Genomic DNA, 23,853 nt, shown 5'->3' with positions numbered 1-23,853 from the left:
GCTGCCTGTGGCAGCCTTGCCTGCTCTATTTATAGTCCTTCCTTCTCTTGCTGAAGACTGGCACCTTGCCTCTGCGGCCTGGAGGCTGAAGAGCTGAAGTGTGTTCTAAATAAAATCATAATGCATCAGAGATGTAACGCACAGGGGCCAAATCCTCTGTGACGCAGCAACTGGGAGAGCTCTGGAAAACCCCTGCCTCGCCCAGGGCCAGGGAATGGAATGTGCTACCGAGTTTGGAGTGACCACGTTGAACAAGTGTATCTGCTTGGCAGCTGTCGCTTGTTTCCTGTGCAAAACATCCCTGTGTGCTCATGGAAGAGAAAAATCTGTTTATGGGCAAGGCTGCAGCCAGAATATAAGTACGTGTTTGTGCTTTTTTTGGGGGGGCTTTTGTTTGGTTTTGGTGGTTTGTTTTTTTTTGTTTGTTTGTTTTTGGTTTTTTGTTGTGTTTGTTTGTGGGTTTTTTTGTTGTTTAGGGTTGGGTTTTTTTCTTTCTTTTTGTTAGCCAGGTGTTGTCCAAATCCCCAACTACTACAAATCAGGTTTGTTTGTTGGTGTTTTGTGGGGTTTTTTTCCACATCAATATAGTTACTTTTAATTTCACCGTTTGTACCTGTCCTCGGAGATTGCAGCTCTCCAAGGTTTTCTGCGCATGTATGTAGTCAGTATTTGGCCTACAATAGATAGTTTTCATCACCAAAAAAAAAAAAAAAGTAATTTAGAGCTTAGCCATGACTTGGATTGAATTTTAAGCAAAGTAAGACAAGTTATAACTCTGTATGGGAAGCTACAATACGGTGCCTTCACCTCTCCACAACCACTGATTCTGTTAGGGTTATTATGGAACTGGTGCACAGAAGGAAGACAGGGAATTGCATAGAAAAAGAAAGACATCTGTTTCCAGAGCCAGCAGATACAGCTTGTCAATACAGTTCAGCTCATCTTCCCTAAATTATTGCCATCAAGTAGATTTGATAGCAAACAGGGATTGTTTGGCTAAGATGACTAATTTATAAGTAAGAAGTAATTTATAAGTAAGAAGTAAGGAAGAACTTGTGGCCTGCATATTCATCACTATAATGAAGATGTCTAAAGTTGGTATTGACAAACTGCCAGAAAAATACATTGATTTACTACTTTTTTTTTCTCCTATTATTAAGCCTGCATTTTCTTACTCCTGATGCTGTTACTGCTGAATTTTCAGTAGTCTGCACTCTTGAGCAGAACAACTGCCCACTCCTCAAAGAATGTCCAGACCACAGTCTGTATGTTTAGCGGGTATTTAAAGCCTTCGTGCACGCAAAATATTTTGTAGTAGCAAACCCAAGTCCCGGTACTTTGGGCAAAGGCAGCTGTTGACTCAGGCAGGAGCCAAGAGCTGAATCCCTTGGAGTGCAGTGTAAAGCTGTGGGACTGCCTGTGGCAGTGCAGGTTCAGCCCAGAGGAAAGACCAGGTGGGATTTCTTGGCCAGAGCTATTTGGCAACTTGGTGATGACCTTGGCCATAGAAGGTTTCCATTCTTTGCTGGTCTTTTTGGGAGGACTTGCTTCCCACAGCACATCCTGCCCTTGCAATTGTACAGCGTCATCCACACAGGACACTTGGAAGTGGGTCAGTGTTGCTTGATGGCTGCAAGAGTATCCAGGGATCTCAAGGGCAGTGAGGATCTGCCCCATGCTCTGGCCTGCCTTCTCCTCAGCCACTAATGAAGCAATTGGCAGGGAAGTTTTGCAGGATCCTGTGGAAAAGGGGATCACAGCAGAGTATCTCTTCCCCGTAATATGCTTCATTGTGGCAGGAGGCCACCCAAGGCTGATAGACTCTGTATTACACCCTGACCTTCTTCTGGGGTGTCCCTGTATGTTAGGGAGTGTTTTGATTGTCTGGAGCTTAATGATGGTGATGATGAGGTTGAGTCTTTATGGGTAAGAATTGGGAGAAGGCCCACAAGGCAGATATCCTGGTGGGAGTCTGTTATCCAGAATGAAGAGGCAGATGAAATATTCCATAAGCAGCTGGAGAAGTCTCACAATTGCTACTCCTTGTTCTTATGGAAGAAGGAGCAGGCAAATCAAGAGGACTGCAAGGATTTCATGAGGTTATGCAGGGAGAAAATTAGAAGGGCCAAAGCCCAGCTGGAACTTAACTTGGCTACTGCCAGACAATAAAAAAATCCTTCTATAAATACATTAACAAAAAATGGAAGGCCAAGGAGAATCTCCATCCTTTATTGGATGCCAGAGGAATCATAGTGACAAAGGATGACGATAAATGCTGAGGTACTTAATGCCTTTTTTGCCTCAGTCTTTAGTAGAAGACCACAAGTTTTACAAGGAGTAGCTGAGGGTACTGGGGTTGTTTAACCTGAAGAACACCCAGGGGAGACCTTATTGCTTTCTGCAAGTACCTGAAAGGAGGTTGTACTGAGATGAAGGTTGGCTTCTCTCAGGTAACAAGCAATAGGACAAGAGGAAATGGCCTCAAGTTGTGCCAGGGGAGGTTTAGATTGTATATTAGGAAAAATTACTTCATGGAAAAGATGGTCAGGCATTGGAACAGGCTGCCCAAGGAAGTGGTGGAGTCCTTGGAGGTATTTAAAGGACATGTAGATGTGGTGCTTGGGGACATGGTTTAGTGGTGGTAGACTTGGCAGTGTTGGGTTAATGGTTGGACTCAACGATTTTCAAGGTCTTTTCCATCCTAAACAATTGTATGATTACATGATTCTTAAGCATGGCAGTGAAGCTGAATATTTTTCCTCACTATGAAAAGCCCATCGGCAACATAAATAAAACAAGCACAGGCAAATTCTCCTAGGTTGCTTGGGATTTTAAGGTTATGAAAATTTAAGACATTCTCTGAAGCCAGAGGATGTGTGGCTTGCAGAATGGCAGTAAGGCCCACAGGACTGCACAGCAATCAAGACCTGATGGAACCTTTTCCTGTGGCAGTGGCTCAGAAATAGTAGCTCAACCTGTTTACCAGATTGCATGGTATCAGTTGCCCACTGTCAGACTGACTATTACAGCCTTGCAGCTGAAATTACTTTTTTTTTCAAGTAAATTATTATTTAAGTCTCCACGTCCCTGCTGCTTCCAGTTCTTTCTTTTACAGGAGGAGGCTGCTTACATTAAAACCCACCAATGGCAAAATTTGTGTTACCTAAAACATCAAGGACCTGATTTTTTTGTGGGAACGTTTGCATCAGCACAAAAATGCTTCTTTATCCTTACTTTGCACAGACATGGATGACTACATGTGACACAAACCTTGAGTTGTTCTTGTTTGTGGGATTGCTGGGAAGGCTAAGGGAGTTGTCCCTTCTTGCCTCCATCCCTGTGTCACAAAGCATAGTGGTATCTTGCACCTCTTCTTCTGCTGTCGTAGCTGTTTCTGGCTCTCATCATCCTGGCACGTTGCTCCAGCCTGTCCTGCATCTGTCTGACAGGAATTTATTCAACACTAGCTATGTCCTCAGTGTACTAAAGGATTTTTCCTCCTCCTCTCTTCATTTTTTGTCTTTTGCTTATTGTTTCAGGTTTCTGGAAGAGAGACAATCTTCTTAGGAGTATTCCCAGCTTGGAGCACCATGAGGCTCAGGTTTAGAGGCAGCACTGCAGCAACAATGAAAAATAGCAGTAAAAGGCAGGTGCAGCTAATGAAATCCGTTCAGTTCAGTTGCATTCCACGCTAAACTATTTCATTTTTGGTCATCAGTCTTCCTGCAGGGATGACAGAAACTCTCCTTTATGTTTCTTTCTGGTGTAGCTCAACCAGGCAGGACTTTGTGGCCTGTTCAGCAGATGTGAGGGACAGACCCTCCTGCCTTGCAGAAGTGTGTGGTGGCACAGGCCTGTGGCATCTTCATATCCAGCAGTGTTTTCCCTTCCTGACATTCACATTCCCTTCCTCCCACCTCCTGCTGTTTGCAGAGTGTATAAGAAACACAAGAGCAGCCACACTGGATTAGGCAAAAGACTCTTCAGTCCCTTATCCTGCCTCTTCAGGGGCCACGTGCAGATAAATAAATATTAAAAAAGCCCCTCTGAAATGACAACTACAATTTGGGCCTTAAGTTTAATTTACTACTAAAGTTGTTCTAGGCTTCCTGCTGAAACAAAGTTGGAATATAAAATACATGGTTCTACTGAATTTATGCACAGAAGTTATCAAGTGAGACCAGTGGAATGCTAATGCACTTAAAAATAAACCTCAATTTCTAATACAATTTACTTCTACAATCTTAGTAAGAGAGACAGCTGTAAAAAAATTAAAGCTTTACATACTAATTAGAAGAAATGCAATCTTAGAACAGTATCAGAACAAATACTCTACACATGGTAGATTGCTTTCAATTTATTTCTATAATTTCCATATATAAATGCATATAACCTGATATATAGGGAATAAAGCCTTGTATGTTTAGTAACCAGATATGGTACCCAGCACTTCCCCACATCCTGTCATTTAATCTAGTTGGCATGAACACAAGCTCTTTTGATCTGTACTAACTATCACTATCTCAGTGTAGATCTCATCCTCCCTATCTATGTTAAAAAAGCTTTAATCAGAGGGTTTAAGCCAGTCTTATTAAATTATATTATTTTTTCTCCCTAAAACAAAGCTCCATCAAGCTCAGTTTCCCTCTTTCCATGTACTTTTACATCTGTATTTTGATTAGAAATGTTATGTTTTCATAAGAAAAAAGACTCTGTGTTTAGCAGGTTTAAAGCCATTCTAATTTAATTTGAGTGCAGAAAAAAAAGGTATTTCCAGAGCATTTTAACTGAAAGGTGAGTCTAAGTTCACCTGGGCTTAGGCATCCACATATGTTGGCCATACAAATTCAGCAAACTGTATCACAGCATGGAAAATTTTGGATGTTACACTTCTTTTCCACTGTCTTAATGTCACTGCTACAGGTTTTTTAGTTCCTGAAGATGTAAGACATCCTTTGGGTTAGCCTCGAGACTCTCTTCCCCTTCTTACTCTGTAAGTAAGAAAAACAAACCTGGCAGCCAGATACCTTGGTCTCTCCTCCTGGGCTCAGCATCTGCATCACAATAAATCACCCTAAAATCTTCATCCCTGCCCTCCCTCCCTGCATATGTCTGGTCTCAGCAGAATTCAGGCAGAGGCATAAATTACCACAAAAATGGCATCGAGCCAGGCAGCTGCCTGTCACTGTCCTTTTAGGAATGTTTGCCTTCTGATTTACCACAGGAAACGTCTTCCACCGAGGGGGGCAAGTACTCATCAGCCGGCAGGTACTGGCGAGCAGATGGATGCTGGTGCTTCGGCTCACTCCTGCTACACCCTCTTCTGGCAGCTTGCTGGTCTGCCCACGCATCGGGATTGCAAATTCATCAGATGACACTGCAAAGAAATGGGCCCTCACAAACACAAAACGCCTGTCCCAGAATGCCCAAGGTGGCTGAGACCCTTCAGACACAGGTGTGCTACACACACTAACAGCTCTCAAACTGGTCAGCTCGCCCTGACCTGGGATTTTAAAAGGTACTGTTTCATACTCTGCTTTTACATGTACTTTGGCCATAACCTGATTTTAAACATGCTAGGCCAAGAACTGTCACGAAACAGTTTGTAGCTCAGGTGCAGACTAACTCTTGAAACAGTTTAAAATGTGATGCTGCCTATTTAGACACTTAAAACATAAGCTACAGACCGACCAGAGGTAAAACAAAATTTCTCAGTGTAGTCTCAAGACAGCGTAGCTATACTCTCATTGACTTAATCCCATGTAAACCTGCATTGGTTTAGTATTTTCAACATGGTTGCTGAATCTCTAGAGGTTTAAGGCAGAGACTGACAGACTAAAAGGGAATGTTCTCTGTGTTTGGATGTACTGGCTTCCCAGTAATTGCTAGAAAGGGCTTATGGTGGACACCTGATAAAAGTGTCTGCTTAGAAAGGCTGAATTATTTAATAAAGTGTCTCTGATGCTCTCATTTAGACCCACATTAGAAGGCCAAAAGGAGCGATTAGTGTCAGAGGAAGCTGGACTTGCAGACAAAGCAATTCTAGTGCTTTATTTTCTCCCTTAGGATGATTACAGATGCTTATTGCAACCACCTTTTGCTTTTGGTCTGGTTTAGAGTCTGTATTTTTATCCTGCTAATGATTTATTAACCCTTTTGTTAAAAGTAGCTTCTAGTAACCTGCCTTGTATTCACACCATATTCACAGCATTTTTCTAAAATTTACCTTGTCTTCTACATGAGCATCTCCCAAAGCTTTTTCAGTGGCACTATTTCTGGGAGTTGGAGTAGCCACAATTGGTCTGTGCATCATGCTGTGGTGCTTTGCATGATCCAGGCTGTATAATGATTCCAGTGAGGTCAAGACTACAGGGTTTGGCCTCCATATCTGCTCCACAAAGAACATTAACTCCTTGGGAGTCATTATATAGTATGTACAGTTAATGAGATACATCATAATAAAGCAGTAATTAAGTTAAAGATGCCTGTCACTTTGACTACTTTGGAGAAAATATTCAGGGTTGTTTTTCTGTTGGTTTGGGAATGATAGAGAAAAATCAATAATCTTTCAGAGGCCTCTCAAATGAAATGGCTTCCATTAAGTACCAGATGGCAATATAGCTTTTCTTGGATAGATTTTTGTATAGATATCCATATATAAATAATAATATATTTTCAGAGTGGCACCAGCATAAACCAATTGAATTATATGAGCTGTATCTCAATCAGATTTTGGCTGGGATAAATGCAAATTCTTAACTCCTCGCTCTCTGCTCTTGAAAACCAAACAATCAGTACAGCCATTTTAAACAGAAAATGAATGCTTATATACCTAATAATCCCCTGCGTGAACTGTCTCGAGAAATTCCAAGACTTGTGGTACCAGTGTAGGAACTCCAGTTAACTGAACAAAATTATAAATCTGTAGTAGTCTGGAGCCAGTAGTAGCACATCTATAACAAATGTAAACCAGTAGAAGGAGACAGAGCCACACTGTATGATCAAGAAATACCGAGTACAACCTGTACTGCATTAATGCTTTACATGGTTACAATCTTCTGCAAACAGAGTTGGCTGAATCTGAACATTGATCAGCATGTGTTGCATTTTCCTTTGATCTTGTAATTGAAACAAAATATTGGGTTTAGGAAATAAGACTCTGGCAACAATTCCTGCCTAACATTCGGTAAATCAATTAGTCTATCAGGTTCCCTCCCTGTATTTCCCAACCTGTGACATGTGAATACTGAGGTAAGAATGAACTAAACATATGTTAAGTGTTCTGACATCCTTGTAGGCACTTGGCACAGTGGGACTGCAAAGTATTATTTTATTTATGAGTGCAGGTCTTGCTAATTCTCTGCTACCCTTCAGGTTTGCATTTCTGACTTTTTTTTGGAAAAAAAAAATCTCTCCTAAATTCCCTTTTACCTACACTGCATAATTCTGTAGTTATACTAGAAAAAATGAACATGAGAAAATAACTAAGAATGTGTTTTTTGAAAATAAGAAATGGTTATGAAAATTCAGCTAAATGTATTGTTATTACCCTAAAATATTAGCAGAGAGTAGGGATGTTATTCCCTACCCCAGTGATTCTACTATCTGTATGTGTGTCTCACATACAGCTGAAAGGTTCTTAAATAATCCCTGTGTTTGCTGCTTTCAAAAATACTCTGTTACAAATATATATATATATAAATATTTGTATTGCTTTTTCAGCCCTTTTTGGTTGAAACTGAAACCCTAAACCTCCAAATCTCCTGGAGGAAAAGGAGACGACAAGATGTAAACAAGTAACTACTCCTTCTGAAGATCTTTAGATATGCTTCCAACTGGGAGTAGGGAGACTCTTATTTGCAGTTCATACTGATTCAATTAGAATAACACAGGATAGCACTCAGATGTAAGCCAGCTTATTAAAAAGAAGCTCACTTTTGCAGCATTCTACATTGCACTGAAGGTGCAGGGAGGTGCGCTGAAGCTAGACAAGACCCTACACTTCCATTCCTGTTCCCCCCACAAACACACCTTTCCCCAGCCTCATCCTTCTCCAGGCTGGACCTGTTCTTCTCTTCCTCTAGAAACCCTGATACTGAGCAAGCCAGCTCAGCACATTCCCTTCAGGCAACCAGCCACGACTTAATCAGCCACATACACACTCCTGCATAACCTACAGTGAAGAGCAGGCCCTCTTCCCTGAAGCATTCCAGTGATCTTATCTTGATCTGCCTTGGAGGAGACAGGCTGCAGACTTGAGCTACAAGAAGCTTCAAACAAGACTGTTTGAATAGAAAGGAGGTGGAAAAAGGTCTTTGGCAAGTAATGGCAGTATTTTTGATGCAGATACTGACTTCTGTTTCACTATTTATCAGAATGTAAATATGTAAAAAGCAGATCTTATCTTTGGGAGCCACAGATGTGTTGGTACCATCATCCAGTCAGCCAGCTCTCACAGTGGAACACTATTACTCCACTGCATTTTGAACCTGGTTTTATTTGCTGAAATATTATAGAATCATAGAATAGTTTGGGTTGGAAGAGATCTTAAAGATCATTTAATTCTAACCCTCCTGCCATAGGCAGGGACACCTTCCACCAGACCAGCTTGCTGAGAGCCCCATCCAACCTGGCCTTGAACACTTCCAAGGATGGGGCACCCACAGCTTCTCTGGGCAACCTGTGCCTCACAACCCTCACAGTCAAGAATTTCTTCCTAATATGCAATCTGAACCCACTCTCTGTCAGTTTGAATCCATTCCCCATTGTTCTCTCACTCCATGTCCACGCAAACAGTCCCTCTCCATCTTTCTCTTAGGCTCCCTTCAGGTACTGGAAGGCCACAATTAGGTCACCCCTAAGCCTTCTCTTCTCTAGGCTCAACAATCCCAATTCCCTCATAGGAGAGGTGCTCTGTCCCTCTAATCATATTGGTGGCCTCCTCTGGACTTGAGGAGAAACACAGTGGAAAACACAACCATTAGAAACCAACCCTCACTCGAGGGTGAGGTGAAGATGTGCAGCCTCAGGCAGGAACAGGCACTGATCTCTAGGATACCTCCGTGTGATGTCTGGCATTCTGGTACCATCTCTAAACTCAGTTTGTGCCTCCTTTTTTCCAGGAAGCATCTGGGAATGCTTGGGAACAGCTGGAGATGTGTTGTGCCAGCTGTTTACCTCCTCCACCCAGAGGAGATGGCTGCTGGAAAGCGTGTTTTCTGCCTCAAAAGAGCATCTCCCTCCCCACTGTAGAATCCCAGAAGACAAGGGGCTAATGTGTATGCCTTAAACACTGATAACTGGATGGTTTTGGAGCCAACTGAATCATCAGTTCTGGGGCAAACATCCTTGTTGTAGTTTCTGGAGATAAGCAGAACACAGTACAGCCCGAGTGCAGGATCAAGACACCTCAAGATCCCCAAAGCCCTCTGACTCATTTCCAGAAAGGTCTGAAAGAATGGACTGTGCATGGTAAATAATTTGCCTAGAAAGCGAGAAACCTCTTCAGGGCAGAGAAACTTATCCTTAAAAAGCAACTCCCACCAAAGCTGGGCAGTGTCCCTCAGGGCCCTGGACATCCCATCAGCGGGATCGACACTGGAACCAGGACTGGGACTGATTTATCTTTCTTTTTTTCTTTTCTTTTTTTTTTCTTTCTATTCTCCTTTTCTTAATTTTTCTTTTGCTTTTATTTTCTCTTTTCCTTTTTTCTTCCTTTTCTTCTTTTTTTCCCTTCCTTTTTCTTCTCTTTTCTTGTCCTTTTTTTTCCTTCCTTTTCCTCATCCTTTTCCTTTTCCTTCCTTTTTCTTCCTTTTTTTTTCCCTTCCTTTTCTTCTCTTTTCTTGTCCATTTGTTTTCCTTCCTTTTTCCTCGTTCTTTTCCTTTTTCCTTCCTTTTCCCTTTCCTTTTTTTTTTCCTTTCTTTTCTTCTTTTTCTTCAAGGGTTGGACTTGATCATCTCAGAGGTCCCTTCCAACCCGGCTGATTCTATGATTCTCTTTTCCTCTCATTTTCTTTCTTTTTTTCTCTCCCCCTCTAACTCATCTTTCTTTCTTTCCCTTTCTTTTATTTTCTTTCCTTTTCTTCTTTTTTTTTTTCTCCCCCTCTTTAATTCATCTTTCTTTCTCTCCCTCTCTGCCCCTCTCCCTCCCCATCAATCCACCTCTTCCTCCCTTCCCTTTCGCCCCACCCCGTTATCCCAGCAGCACTGCCGTGCGCTTATACAGTAGCTCAGGGACTGGACTTACACCGATTCCCGCGCCAAGTGTATAATTTTCTGACTGTTCGCGGACCCTCCGACCGCTGTCACCCTACTGACGAACCTCGGGCGCTCCCTTCCCCTGTCGGGGGGCCCGTCACATCCCTCCCCTTTCCCGTATCCCGGTCCCGCCCCGTGGCGTCACCGCCGGGCGCCGGCGCCGCTCCCGCCCCGCTGCCGCTGTTCCCGAGTGCCCCAGGCCCCAGGTAAGAGCGGGGAGAGACCCCCGTGTGTGCGTCCCCGGGAGCCTCCCGGGGTCTTAGGGCTTTCCCGAGGCCTTGGCAAAGAGGGAAGCGCGTTGTCGGGAGTCAGGGCCGCTGTTGGCCGCGCACAAGGGGGGGGGGGGGACACGTGGTGTGCGCTGCTGGTGTTGGTTGTGGGCGTAATGAACGCAGTTTATGGAGTCATGGAATGGTTTGGGTTGGAAGGGTTACCTCAAAGGTCATCCCGTTCCAACCCACCCGCCGTGGGCAGGGACACCTTCCCCTAGACCAGGTTGCACAGAGCCCCATCCAACCTGGCCTTGATTGTTTAATGCACGTGGCATTACATGGCTTGACATGTTTTAATGCGTGACTTGCTTACATATCCATGAAAAAGAGAATATGGACTATAGGCTTTGCTTACATATCCATGAAAAAGAGAATATGGACTATAGGCTTTGATGACATATTCATGAAAAAGAGGATGTGGACTACTGGCTTTTTTTTTTTTTTTTTTTTTTTTTTTTTTAGGCTGTGCTCTAAGTGGTAAATTGTTATATTCCTGTTGAAATAGACTTGAGGGAACCTTGAGACCTTGTTAGCTGTTGTAAGAGGAGTGTTTGTTTCAAAGACAAGATACAGTTTGCACGTACAGGCCGTGGCTAAAGTAGTTCAGCAGCACTCTTTTGCCCTTAACAGAAAGGTAGGTGGTACTTAAAACTACTAAGCTCGAGTACTTTGTAGCAAAGTAGGTCTTGTTCCAGTTCTCTCATGTTGCTACAAGGGTGAAAATGTTGCCTTCCTTACACTTTGTAACAGCTTTCTAAAGCTTAGAAGGGACTTTGGCTTGCAAATTAAAATTTACATTATGCCAGTTTAAAGGCCTAATTTCTGAGACAAACAAAAAATGGAATATCTGGGTTATAAATCAAAATTGAAAGGTGTCTGGCACATTTCTTGGTTTTTAAAAATATAAAATAACAATCTAAAATACTCGGATATTGCTAATCCCATGGCAGTGTGACCCTTGCTAAAGAAATTAGAAAAATGCTCAGAAACTTGAAAGTAATTGATAGAATTTTTAGGCTTCCTGTTAGAAATGCAGTGCAAAAGTCACACAAACCTTTCAGATAGGTGCCTTTTCTCTTTGAAGCGGTTTAAGATTTTCAGAATCACTTTAGAATCATCTGTGATCTGCTTTTCCTCTAAATAATTAAACAGTGCACTGGAATGGTACTGACCACCACAGCTTGTGGTACATGTTGCAAAATCAGAGCTGAAAAGGCAGCTGAGAAAGAAGAAACACAGGTCACTGCTTGAGTGGTGAGAGGGAAGCTTGATATTATTGACTTGAAAGATGGTGCCAAGGGGATGGGATAACAGACTATGAAAGATTTGAGGTCGCAGACTTGATTACCTCTATCTGAGCTCTTTATTTTCACTGTAACCTTTTCTCCATCCTTCATGCAGGCTTGCTGTGAGGCTTTCTGCAGGGCCTTGGGATATGTGACACACTTAGTTATGCCATCACACAGTATTTCCCATGCATGGTGTTCTCTAGAAGTTCCTTCACGTTATCAGCTCTTAAATTCTGTTTAGAGGACAGTTAGAAGAGATTTTGGTCTTTTTTTTCTTGCGTTAGTGAGATAAGTTCTAAGAAGACAATGCTTAGAACACAACATCCCACAGTTACTGGTGTTATGTTCAAACCAAAAAAATGGGTAAATATGCTTTTAATAGTGTCAGAGTCCTTGTTAGCACAGTTAAATAGCAAACAGCCAAAATACACTGAGGTCAAAACTGTACAGAGAGGTGCTGCACAAAATGCAAGTAGAGGAAATTGAATTCTGATAGAAGAAAGTGCTTTTTCATGCATTTTAGAACTGGTAGCTAAAGGAAACAAAGCAAGTGGTCAAGAGTTTAAAAGGAATAAAAAACTCCTTGCTTTAATTGTGGATATTTGTGGTGCTGATACTAGTGGAGAGTGGCAGTAAATTTTAGAAGAGGTTGTAAAGTCCCATGGTTTGGAGCATACAGGAGCTGCAGACTGGAGGCAGGCTCTTTCCTGTTCACTGCAAATTTGGGTAGGACAGAAGTATTCAGTGTTGATTGCTGTCCCCACTGTGTTTAAACTGCTGTGTCCAGGGAGACCATCTTTTGCTGTATGAGAACTTGGTAGCTTCAGTGCAACCAAAAGTGTGTGTTTTAAAGACCAGTTTAGACATACAAACTTAGCATCACTTTAGAGCCCCAGCCTTGAACTGAGCTGTGGCAGCATAGTTCTGAGTGTGAGAGCTTTTGTGAAAACCTCTCAGGAAGGAGTGTTCTGGACATACCTGAAGAAAGATGGTTTTATCATTGTACTTACTGCTGGGGGTACTGGCAGGTTGGAGCTGAACAAGACCCAGGTTATATTGGTTTTGTTCAGAAGAGGAAACGACTTTGCCATCAAAGATGTGGAATCTAGAACAGCTGATTACAGAGAGTAAAAATGTTTTATGAATTGTGAGGATCAAGCTGAAGGTTTACATCAGACGTGGTCTGTGTGGGTATAGATGGGGTTGTGGTGAATGTGGGTTGTTTGAGCCAAGCTGAGATAACTGTTTTCTCATGTGATATCTGCCATGCGCTGAAGTGTAAGAGAGCCTCAAAAATATTATCCCCTCCCTTTAAATTTTAATCCCCTTTTAAGACAGATCAGAATAAACTTTGCAAATCCTTTGAAGCTCAAGAGACTTTTTCTCAGAGGCATCAGCAGGAGCCTGGTGGCTGTGAGCTGCTTTGTAGGATGGCTCTGTGCACGTGTTGATGCTGGATCCTGGCTTTGAAGGCAGGGTTAAAAATGATTGCTCAGCTGTTCCCCATTTGTAGTATAGTGCAAATTGTGCACTGGCTGACTACCATGTCTTGAGTTGGGATATTTTTAAGGGGATCAAGGTAAGCCTGTTGGTGTGTGCTTGATTTTTCGTGGTAGGCCCTTTTTCTTCTGCCGTGGAAATCTTTCTTTCAAACAAGGTTGTGAGTTGGTGTTGCAAGAGAGCTCTAACTGTACTAGATGTGCTCTCCAGCTGCCCCAAGCTGGCTTGAAAGGCATTAGTAGCAAAACAGTTCTGTGGACACCATGATGACCAGTGGGCAAGTAATTATTTGTTATCAGCAGTAATGAGTGTCTGTCACAGATGAGAGCCTGTTGTACTTAGAGTTTTGCAAGTGTGGATTTCTCTGCCCAAAAGAGGTTTGTGGCCAAAGAACTTAGTTATGATCTCTAGGAGCTTTAAAATTAGGATGCTGGTTGTTCTGTTCTACATCCACAGCAGTGAACTACAGTGTCAGAGCAGAAGGGACACCTTTGCTGTGCTTGCACATCCACTGTGTTCACTGCAGGCTGTGAGTCAGAACTCACAAGAAGGAGAACAGTGCCAGTTTTCAGGAGCTGACAGACTTGATTTGTCTTATTGATGTTGCTAATGTGTTTGTTTTGAATTGAGAGCAGGTTTTATATGCCCTGAGCAAAAGGTTTGGTTTCGGTTTTCTCTATGTAATTTGTAAATATCCACGGGAAGAGGGAAAGTCTAATCTGATTTTTGTTAGGTGAATAATCTGAAAAAGCAAAAGATCTGAGCTCAGTATGGAGGGAAGGCCTTCTAATGCTTAGGGAATATGTAAGAATAAGCATGAAGTGTGAAGTGAGTTGCAGTATTTAGAACGCCAAATTACTTTTGTCTTGGGTTTGCATGTTACAAAATATTCCAAATACACAAGTTTTATCCTGAACTTGCAATTTTAATTCCAGTTGAAAGCCATGTGCATGACACTAACACTGAGCATGTTTTAATTCTGTCTTAAGGGGTTTCCTATTGCCATGTTGACAGATGCATGTAGCTTCCACTACTTTTCCCATTTGTCTTCAGCAAAATCTCTCATAGAGGTACCCAGGGCCTAATTAGAGTTTATGTCTTTCAGTATGACAGAGTTTAGCTGTGGGGGTGGACAGGAAGGGAAGTTTGGTTTTGCTTTTTAAGCCAGCTGGCAATTACTTTCTAAGGCTTGTGTTAAAGCATGAGAGTATATTAAAAATATTCATAAAAGCCACGTGCTTTTATGCAGTTTCTCTTTTTCCTTTACTTACCTTTGTATGCCAGTCATGGCTTTACTTTTCTTAAAAGAGGTCTGCAGTTCTTTTCATTCTTCCGGAAGAGAAATGTAGAGTTGCTAATTGTATTGTGCACAACCATCTGTATTTTGTTTGTTTTTATTTAAAATTCCTTAATGCAGCATTGAACCTGGTTGTATCTTAGATCAATAGCCACATTATTACTACAAGCAAACTGCTTTGATTGTCACTTGTCTTCTTTATACGGACTGCAGAAGATGGCATATTTCCCTTTTTCCTTTTCATATTTGTGTCTTTTCTGTGGTTCATTAATAATGTCCGTCCCTTCCCTTTTTGTGGTTCCAGTGTATTTACTTGTTCTGGTTTATATGTTTATTCGTATGTTGACTGCAAAGAAAATAAGGTGTTCATTGTTTTCTAAGCATAAGTTTACATAAATGTTTCTGAATAAATGAGAATTTATTTAGAATCTTTCAGAAATTTAAGTGTATCCAGAAATTTTCTACCTGTGTGGAAACTCATTTTGTAAAACATTTTTTGACAGACCTAAATGCAATCAATGTATAAATTTTCTCATGAATATGCTTTACCTTTGCAATTTAAAGTCCTTTTTTTCCCTCAAATATATATTTTTCGTTTTTTTTCCCCAATAACTACATGGCAGTTTTGAGCTCAGGGTTAAAAGGCAAAGTTGTTTCTGGTAGATTGATGTTATGAAGTCAGACCACATTTTTCATCACTGTTTTTTTGCCCTTAATCAAAGTAGGCCTCTTCTCTCTTATGTTTATGGGTTGTGAACTTTCCTTTGCATTCTCAAAATGAAAGATCTTGTGAAGTATTACTTTCATGCACAAAACCACAGGTTATGTGTTCTGCATTGTAAGTGTTACTGCTTGATAATGAAAATGCTGTGTTATTTCCTTTAGAATTCCCCATTATGCACATGCTTACTCAGCAAGATTTTTTTACTTCTTTTATCTGAATATTTCTACTATCATTAATTTTTAAAGTGGGATCTCTGTGCCAAATAAAATCTGCTTGAAAATCAGTAAATTCAAAACAGAAAACCTGCCTAGTAAACATCAACTTCAGGAACTGACTTAAATATTTGCTTGTTCGAAATACATAGAGAAACATTTGGAAAGGTTTGAGGAAGGTTGTGTTAGTGGTTTAATGACAGAGACATAATTACTGAGGGCAGTATAGCCTTTAGGTGTGTGTAGGGAATCACTGAGGTGGTCTCAGTTCCTCCCATCCTTGGCTTGGTCATTCTGCAGGTGTGACTGTGCAACCTGCATATTAATTTTGGCAGAAACAACTTTGTGGAGTTTCCGGTGTACACGTTTTCTAATGTAGTGTAATTTTACTCTTGTTGGTTTAATGTTATCAGAATTATTTTAGGCTGCCTTACTGTTGGCATGTGCCAGCACTGTAACATATCCTGCTTGGAGATTAGCAATGCTGAAACAACAGTGTGATGAAAAGAGAGAGGTCCCTACACAGCAGGAGTAGGAACTTGCTGGTTCCTGTTGAAATGAACAGAAAACACAAATTCAACAAGTTCTTCCTCTTCCCTGGGCAGAAGGAGTGGATTTATCAATGAAGTCCATTGAAGTCCAGTGCATGTTTTTCCCTTTCCTTGCTAATTGACAGTGTCAAATGAATACTTTCTGATATCAGGACAAACTTAATTTTGTCTGGTTCATAAGACAACAATCAGAGCAAAATGTATCTTGAAGTGTATCTGTTATCTTTCCTTTTATCTTCCTGTTCTTCTGTCTTATTCTTTAGATCTAGCTTAGTCCAAAAAGAATATCAAATATCCTCTAGTGACTTTATTCTTACAACTGCTGTAAAACAGCTCGAGTTAGTTTTGATAACACATTCATGCTACAGGCTTTTGCTGGTTGTTTTTTTATTCTTGCTGGTGCTGGATACACTGATAAAGGGAGAGAGCAAAGTTGGAATTTATCACTATGTTCCTGCCTGTCCATCAAATTAAGACCATAGCAGGTTAAGTGCTGCAGTGATGGTAAACTCTGCAGATTATTCTTGGATTGGATTACACCTCTCTCCCTCTGTGTGTAAGCGTAGGAAATGTGTATGGACAGACACCTTCTGACCAAACTTAACTGTACTAATAACTGGAAAAATCTAGTTTCTTTTGTAGCTTTGAGGGTTTTTTTTAATGCTGTATCATATGACTAAACATTAACAACAAACATTGTTTCTGAACCCTTTTAATCAGTCTAACAAGGGTGATTATAGAACAGGTGGCCAGGAGAGAATTAAACACAGTCAGAAATAATTGTAGTGGTATTTTTTGCCTTTCTGTGGGCAGCATCTTGTAGGTCCAGGTCAGCTTTCTTGCTTAGGTGTGCTGCAGCTGACTGAAATATTATTTACATGTGTGGATTACATGCTGGGGTAGGGAGGGAACCTTCCAGTAGTTGTGGTTGGCATTGTGATTCTGTACTCAGTCTGAAAACCAACTCTGACCAGGACAAACAGTCATGCAGCTGAGTAGGGTTGTAATTCTTAACTATGCAAGCAACAGCAGTGAAACTGGGCTTGTTAATTGGCTGATCATATTTCTGGAATCACACTGGTGTGGTTAAAACTGGAGTTGCAGACAGGCTTGAGTAGCTCCACACTGGTTTTCCTCCCAACCTCCTTCCTTTTGACTCCAAGAGGCAATATAAATAAAAAACCTCTCTCACACATACCATGTTCTTGCCAGGAAAAGGGAAAGATAAAATTGTTATCTAAGACAAACTCCAGTGATTTGACAGCTGTTTGCTGTTTGCACTGACCGTGTGGCTTTGGTGTTCATAGATAAAGTGCAGCCTCTTCAATTCCTGTTCCTGCCCTCTGTACTCAGCAGCTGGGGAGTGGGATTATCACACTCAACCTAAGTAGGAAAGACTGCAGTGATCCAGGTGTTCCCACCTCACCTTTGGTGATGCAGCTCACCAAATGGGCAGGAAAATTGCATATTCTTCTTCTCTTGTTTCCTTAGAATGTTCCAAAAGTTGTTGCTCAATCGTAGAAGTTGTAGAAAATAACATAGCCCTAAGTAACATTAAATCTCAAAGATAATACGTGATTTATGATTTGAGAGGAATTAAAGATATTGATTATAAGCCAGCAGGTGGCTTGGCAGTCACCAGTGCCATGGTACTATAATTTACTGGGATCAAAAAAGGGCTGCTTTGGGATTTTTCACATCTTATTTCCCAGTTGGGTGTGCATTGATGTGTCTGCAAGATATCCAGAGTATTGCTGAAATCCCAGAATCAACTCAGCTCTGTTACGGGTAGAGTTATATTGCAGATTATAATACCCCATAGAGAATTCAGAAAAGTGGATACAGGGTTCACAAGAAGAATTTTTTTGACCAACTGCTAAATTTAGCGTTGGAAGATGTAACTGACCCTGACATAACTGGTGCTGAATACCACTGTAAAGCTGAAGTAATGTCTGTTCCTAAGACAGGCTGAAGCCATATCCCTGTTTGGTGGTTTTTTTTTTCTCCTGGTGTCCTGCCTGTTGCTTGGTGTAGCTCTTTATATAGTGTGATTTATAGAGCACTTCTTTTAAACAAGCAACTAATTCCTTCTATCACAGGCCATAAAAGCTAAATACTGTTTTGGGACCATTGCAAGAATAGGTACTACAGTCATGTCATTTGTAGTGCTCCTTCATGCCATTTTGCAGAGCAGTCAGGAGATATCCCTGAAATTACAGGACCTTTTAACTGTGTCACTGTTGACATAACCTGCTAGAAGTCTTCACAAGTAGGCATTTCTTATAATGTTTAATGAATAAATGCTAATGCTTTGTATTGTAAAATACAGTCTTTTGACTCTGTAGGTGCCTAATGAAAAGGATTATTAGTTTTGTTTCCTCTTTTCAGATGGAAATGTCAGAGATGATAATAGTTTCAGAAGAATACCCCACTGAAATTCATGATTATCTCGCAGCATTTGAAAAATCTCTTGGTTCTGTAGATGAGATGCTGAAGACAATGATGTCCATTTCCAGGAGCGAGCTTCTGCAAAAGGTAAATAATCTTCCTTTTGAAAACCTTTTCCTTGTTAATACAGGAATACTTGGGAACCTGAACTGAAATAAAAGGGTCTGTTAGGTTTTCAGAAACAAATATGACACTTCCTACCCTTGATACCTACTATTTGAAACTCTTACATTTCTAAGATATCCAAATAGTCTTACAATTAAACACTGAACACATGGTAGTAAGTGATGATCTTACCAGTGAGTCATTTAGGTAGAGGACATTCTGGCTTATTTCCTGACCTTCCTTGAAGTGCATGTGAGTGCTCTTTGATAATGGAGAGGGCACTCACGTTTTTGTCTCAGACTTCCTCGCAACAAACTTAATGGAACTTTGTGTACCCGGGAGATATAAAGGTGAACTGACAGCAGTGAGGATTGATCTGATTCTGGAAGTCTAGACTTGCAGAGCTTGAGCTGTCTCCTCTAGGTATGTTATAAGCATAAGTCTCTAAAATGTGGCTTTTTATCAGGGCATAAGGTACTGCCTGAGAACTTCATACAAACCTCTCTTATCTTTTAACATTTAAAGCTACATGTATTTCTTTCTGTAGGGCAAGAAAAAGCCAGCCCATGAGGGAGCTTCTTTATCCTAAGAGGATTTCTTACACAAATAAATTATGAAGAAAACAGTCTTGAGAACACAGATCTTTTGACAGTATCCATGTTAGAACTAGTGAGCTGTACAATGATGTTATCAGAGTTTCTGGAAATCCTGTAGGACTGAAATAATAAATTGACTTTGACAGTCAAGGGGAAAAAAAAAAAAACCTCATTACCTTTATTCTTTCCTTTGCTTTACATCCCTAAATATTCCAACATGCACTGAACACACATTATAGTGCTAACATTCATTCATTGTATATTCACATTTGAGTTTTTCAGCAATCTTAAGACTTTTTTTTTTCCCTTCCATTGATAGCAACAGCTATTTTGAATTAAATTATAGTGGAAAAACAGGGACTTATTCTGACTATGGGAATAGTAGTCCAGAGCTACATGCCAAGAGATTTTTTGCTTTTGGCTGTGTGGGACTGTGACATTTAAAATCAGACTGGGAAAATTACAGAATACTTGGAGAGGAGAGAATGGTTCTGTGGTGGCATGGAAATAGGCATAAACATGGTGTCAGTGAACTTGTGCAAAAATGTGCTCCTTCCGTGTGTATTTTTTGACTAATACATTCACAATTATAAAATCTGTGCATATCTTTCTTAAAATGTGCAAATGTGGTGGTCTTCTTTTTTTTTTTCATTCTAGTTAGATCCTCTTGAGCAAGCAAAGCTGGATTTGGTTTCGGTGTACACGTTGAATTCCATGTTCTGGGGTAAGTAGTGGTAGGAGGAAAGAGTAGTATTTATGATTGCTGTCTGAACACTTAAGACAGCTGCAAACATTAAATAATCATATTTTAGCCAAATAATTAAAAACTCGTGGTTACCCTGTGGACCCACATTATTGCCATCCGTAAGGTAAATGATGTTGAAACTCCAAATCAAAAATCTGTATTTAGAAAAACTGACTTTGTACATGCATGAAGATGTTTCTGGTTTTTAGTGGCAACCTTTTCTGTCCTTTTAAGGGCAGAAAGTTTAATCATGTCAGTTATTCAGGGGGTTTTTAGCTGCAACATTTGATGATAATAGTTTGCCAGATACTTAACAACATAGTTAACTTCAATTCTTAGTAATGATTTTGTAGAAACTGCAGTTTTCCTATGTGACTGCTTGACTGGGCCCTCAGTCATGACAGACTTCAGTTTCAAAAAAATCATATTTTTTTCTTGTAGTATACTTGGCTACTCAGGGAATCAATCCAAAGGAACATCCAGTGAAACAAGAACTGGTAAGTTCTTTACACTGCATGCATCTTGCTCAGGACGTTTAGCCCATATAGAAGTTAAGAAATGTTTATATCTACATTTAATATTGATATGTTGCTATAATAGCATACATATGCTACATGGTGTTATAAACTATTTGTGCCCTGCTGGGCTCTCTAAATTAAGAAAGTAATATTTTTAGTTCCAAACAGTACTGTTTAAAGTAAAGTTGTAGGGTCTGCTGAAATGAGAAAAAACCAAGATGATGAATGATATCATCTTATCTTGTCTTTTTTTCTACCTTTGTTTAAGAATTGGGTTCTGAACAGAGCAGCTTTTCACTTGTATCTGTTAAATGGAAAAATGTTACATGTCTGATAATAATTTATAACTTCCAGTATGGCATTTTTTTCTTATAAATACTTGGAATCATGTTAATCTCTGAGGCTGCCTTTTCTTACTTTTGTATGACTCTAAAAGTAGAGTGTGGGTGATTTACTGGCGAAGACGGGAAAGAGCCCCCCCTCCCTCCCCCTTCCAAGTCCTCCATTAATTCATTTTCTCAGCAGTAAAGAATCCAGTTCAGCAACAAAGCTAAAAGCTTTTTTGGCACCAGTTGTATGTGTATTGTCCAGTAACTCTGCATTAGTGACATATTTACAACGTATAATAAATCTTTTAGGTTTGTCTTTATGTTCCATTTAGATGCATGACTACAGTATAGAAGGCCGGCTATCTCAAAAATTCTGCTGACTTAAAATATCAAATCATTTTAGCCTGAAGAAAAAATAGAAATCAAAACTTCTCGCTACCCATTTTAATTCCTATGTAAATGGAAATATTAAATCCAGGCCATCGTGAAATACTCACCTTAAATGTAATCCTTACATAACCAGTGGAATGGGAGATAGGGCTGCAAAGTGTGGAAAGCCAGCCTGAATAACAAGAATATTTCTATTTTTAATTTTGTGAGGTTTTCAGTAGTCTAGACTGTATCATCTTAAAAAAATACATCAGTTAATATTTCATGAGCTTTCAGTCAGTTTCTTGTTCCTCCTATGTTATATAGTGTCTGAATATTTTGTTAATTTAATGATACTAAAAAATTTTATCTCTTCTGCTGTGGATATTTTATGCTGGTATTTTACTTCACAACTGCCAGTCGTTTTAACTCCAAAGAATGAGTGAATTATCGCAGCCTAGATTCTTATCCAGCTCTCTTTTCCTTTTGCAAGCTCCAAGGTGAATGAATGCACATTCCTTCCTTCCAAGAGCATTGTGATGTTCTTATTCATGTGGAAAGGGAATTAAAAAAGAGTGTTCTGTCAGGATTCTTTTGTTTTTAGAATTGCTCTCCTTGTGTACATACAGGAATTCAAACTGTATTAATAAAACTCACATTCAGGCTATCAGAATTCATTTCTTTTGTCACACTGACATTTTTTCAGCTCCTTTTTCCCATGTTGATACATGCAGGTTTGCCATCTGTTCTCATTAGCCACCTCAGCCACCAAAGAAATATTACAGTCGATCATGATTTCAGACCCTGTAAAGCCCTCCTCGTTAAAGCTGTGTTTTTGCTACAGACAGGGAGGCCAAGTTTTTGACAGTTGCTTATAATGGACACTGAACAATTGGAAATCAGATTCTGTAGTGTAGGTCTTGTAGCTTTTGTTCCAGATCCAAAGAGGTGATGGTGGCTGTGTGAGAAATGTGTGGATTACAGATCAACATTTATTTTAGCAGTAGCCATAAATGTTCTGTTAATCCACGTTTATAAATCAGGTATCAGGCAAAGGGCTACATATCTGTGTAGATATGTGTTACTGTTGTTTGTATTACATTAACACCTAAAGGCCCTACACTTGAAGGCTATATTAGGCTAAATATGTGGACATGAAATCAAAAGTCAACCAAACTGTTAAATATTGAGTTACTGTAAGTGTCCTCTCTAGTCAGTGAAGAGAAGCAGGCACTTAACAGAGGGGGATTTCCATCTTAGAGGGGTTAATTTTCTCTAATTTTCTTTATTTATTTCAGGAGTAGATGAGGATGAGTAGGCACAGAAATGAGATTGTTAAACTGGGAGGGTATACTTGGGTGGGGCTGAGTCCAAACCATGTGTTGTGCAAAAAACCCCCACATAGACACCAAATGACTACGGTGGGCAAAGATGGCAAGAAAGTATCCCCTTGATTTATGGAATGGCAGTGGAAACAGGCTGTTTCTGTTATTATGGTCATAAAAGAAGCTTCTGGTACAACTGGAAATTCTTCAGGCTGCCTTAAATAAGTTCATTGGTAAGTCCCCTTGACCATTTCAGGATCTTAAGCCATAGACTTCTGTGTAGTTGTGTGTGTAATGCTTGTAACATCTTTCTGACTTTACTTGGACATGGTGAATATAATTTTTTTGTAGACAGTAGGCAGTATATTTCATCTATAAATCTGTCATATCTAAATATTATTTTGCCATCTTTATGTAGGCCAAACTGAGTTCAGTAATTTATTTTCCAACTTTGCTTGCAAGAACAGTTCTCATTTCAGTGTAGATTAGATGCAGAGTCTTCATGTCTGTAGGACACTGTGTTCCTGTTACAGTGGATGTCATGCAGATGGTATGGCAGGTACCTGTGATGGACAGTTTGCTAAAGGGGATGTCTCAAGTTTGCAAAGAGCCTGGTATATTTATTTAAATGGTGCTATTCTTCTGGGTATTATAGAAGTGTACAGTGTGGACAACTTTTACACATTAATTCATTTTAGCTGCAATCTTGGAAGAATGGTTTGAAATATACTTTTCCTTTTTCTTTTTTTTTTTCTCCCTAGGAGAGAATAAGAACATACATGAACAAGGTCAAAGAAATAACAGACAAGAAAAAGGCATCCAGACTCGATAAAGGAGCTGCTTCTAGATTTGTAAAAAATGCACTTTGGGAACCAAATGCAGAAAATGAACATAGTTCCAAAACTCCTGCTAAAGGAAAAAAGAGAAAGAAGGACTAAATCTTGGTTTTATACAAATTAGAGACACCTAGTACTTATTTTGAATTGCTTTGCATACTGCATGCACCTCACGGAGGTGCTGTATAACAGATTAACTTATACTTAAGAATTTTACAGGACTGTATTTTGTCCAGAACACTTGTCACTGAGGCAATTGCATTGAATGTGTATCTAAAAGTGCCACTGGGTGCATGTTTGAGTGACATCTCATTACCCAGATGATAAAGACCTGACATACACTTGCTGGTAATAAATACTAGTGATGTTTTGCTTATAATACCTGTGAATTACATTTTTTTTTTAACTACTGAATGATTTATTGACACTTTTTTATATGTCCTTAATCTCCTGAATATTAAAATGTTTCAAACAATGCTA

At 40.1% G+C, this 23,853-nt stretch overlaps 1 protein-coding gene across 3 annotated transcripts; it reads left to right on the top strand.

Moving 5' to 3' along the window:
- The first annotated feature begins 250 nt into the window (after positions 1-250).
- On the top strand, positions 251-23,853 carry C1D (C1D nuclear receptor corepressor). 3 transcript variants are annotated; one of them, XM_032684393.1, is made up of 6 exons: positions 251-359; positions 17,410-17,513; positions 18,491-18,637; positions 19,909-19,975; positions 20,438-20,493; positions 23,299-23,765. In XM_032684393.1, exons 3-6 carry the CDS (start codon positions 18,491-18,493, stop codon positions 23,473-23,475), a joined length of 447 nt encoding a protein of 148 aa, XP_032540284.1. In that variant the 5' UTR covers positions 251-359; positions 17,410-17,513; the 3' UTR covers positions 23,476-23,765. The 3 variants fall into 3 exon arrangements, with proteins under 3 accessions (XP_032540284.1, XP_032540283.1, XP_032540285.1); XM_032684392.1 differs by lacking the exons at positions 251-359; positions 17,410-17,513 and adding an exon at positions 10,388-10,463 and having other exon boundaries at positions 23,299-23,853; XM_032684394.1 differs by lacking the exons at positions 251-359; positions 17,410-17,513 and adding an exon at positions 10,997-11,163 and having other exon boundaries at positions 23,299-23,846.

This window comes from Chiroxiphia lanceolata, chromosome 3 (genome assembly GCF_009829145.1).
Source record: "Chiroxiphia lanceolata isolate bChiLan1 chromosome 3, bChiLan1.pri, whole genome shotgun sequence".
In the NCBI taxonomy this organism is placed as follows: domain Eukaryota; kingdom Metazoa; phylum Chordata; class Aves; order Passeriformes; family Pipridae; genus Chiroxiphia; species Chiroxiphia lanceolata.
The sequence above is the reverse complement of the archived record's forward strand: the minus strand, read 5'-3'. Positions and strand labels throughout refer to the sequence as shown.

Excerpts from the sequence above, each read along its gene's own strand:
- C1D (XM_032684392.1), top strand. The coding sequence starts at position 18,491 with ATGGAAATGTCAGAGATGATAATAGTTTCAGAAGAATACCCCACTGAA. Across the intron at positions 18,638-19,908 it reads GGAGCGAGCTTCTGCAAAAG|TTAGATCCTCTTGAGCAAGC; the intron begins GTAAATAATCTT and ends TTTTCATTCTAG. Across the intron at positions 20,494-23,298 it reads ATCCAGTGAAACAAGAACTG|GAGAGAATAAGAACATACAT; the intron begins GTAAGTTCTTTA and ends TTTTCTCCCTAG.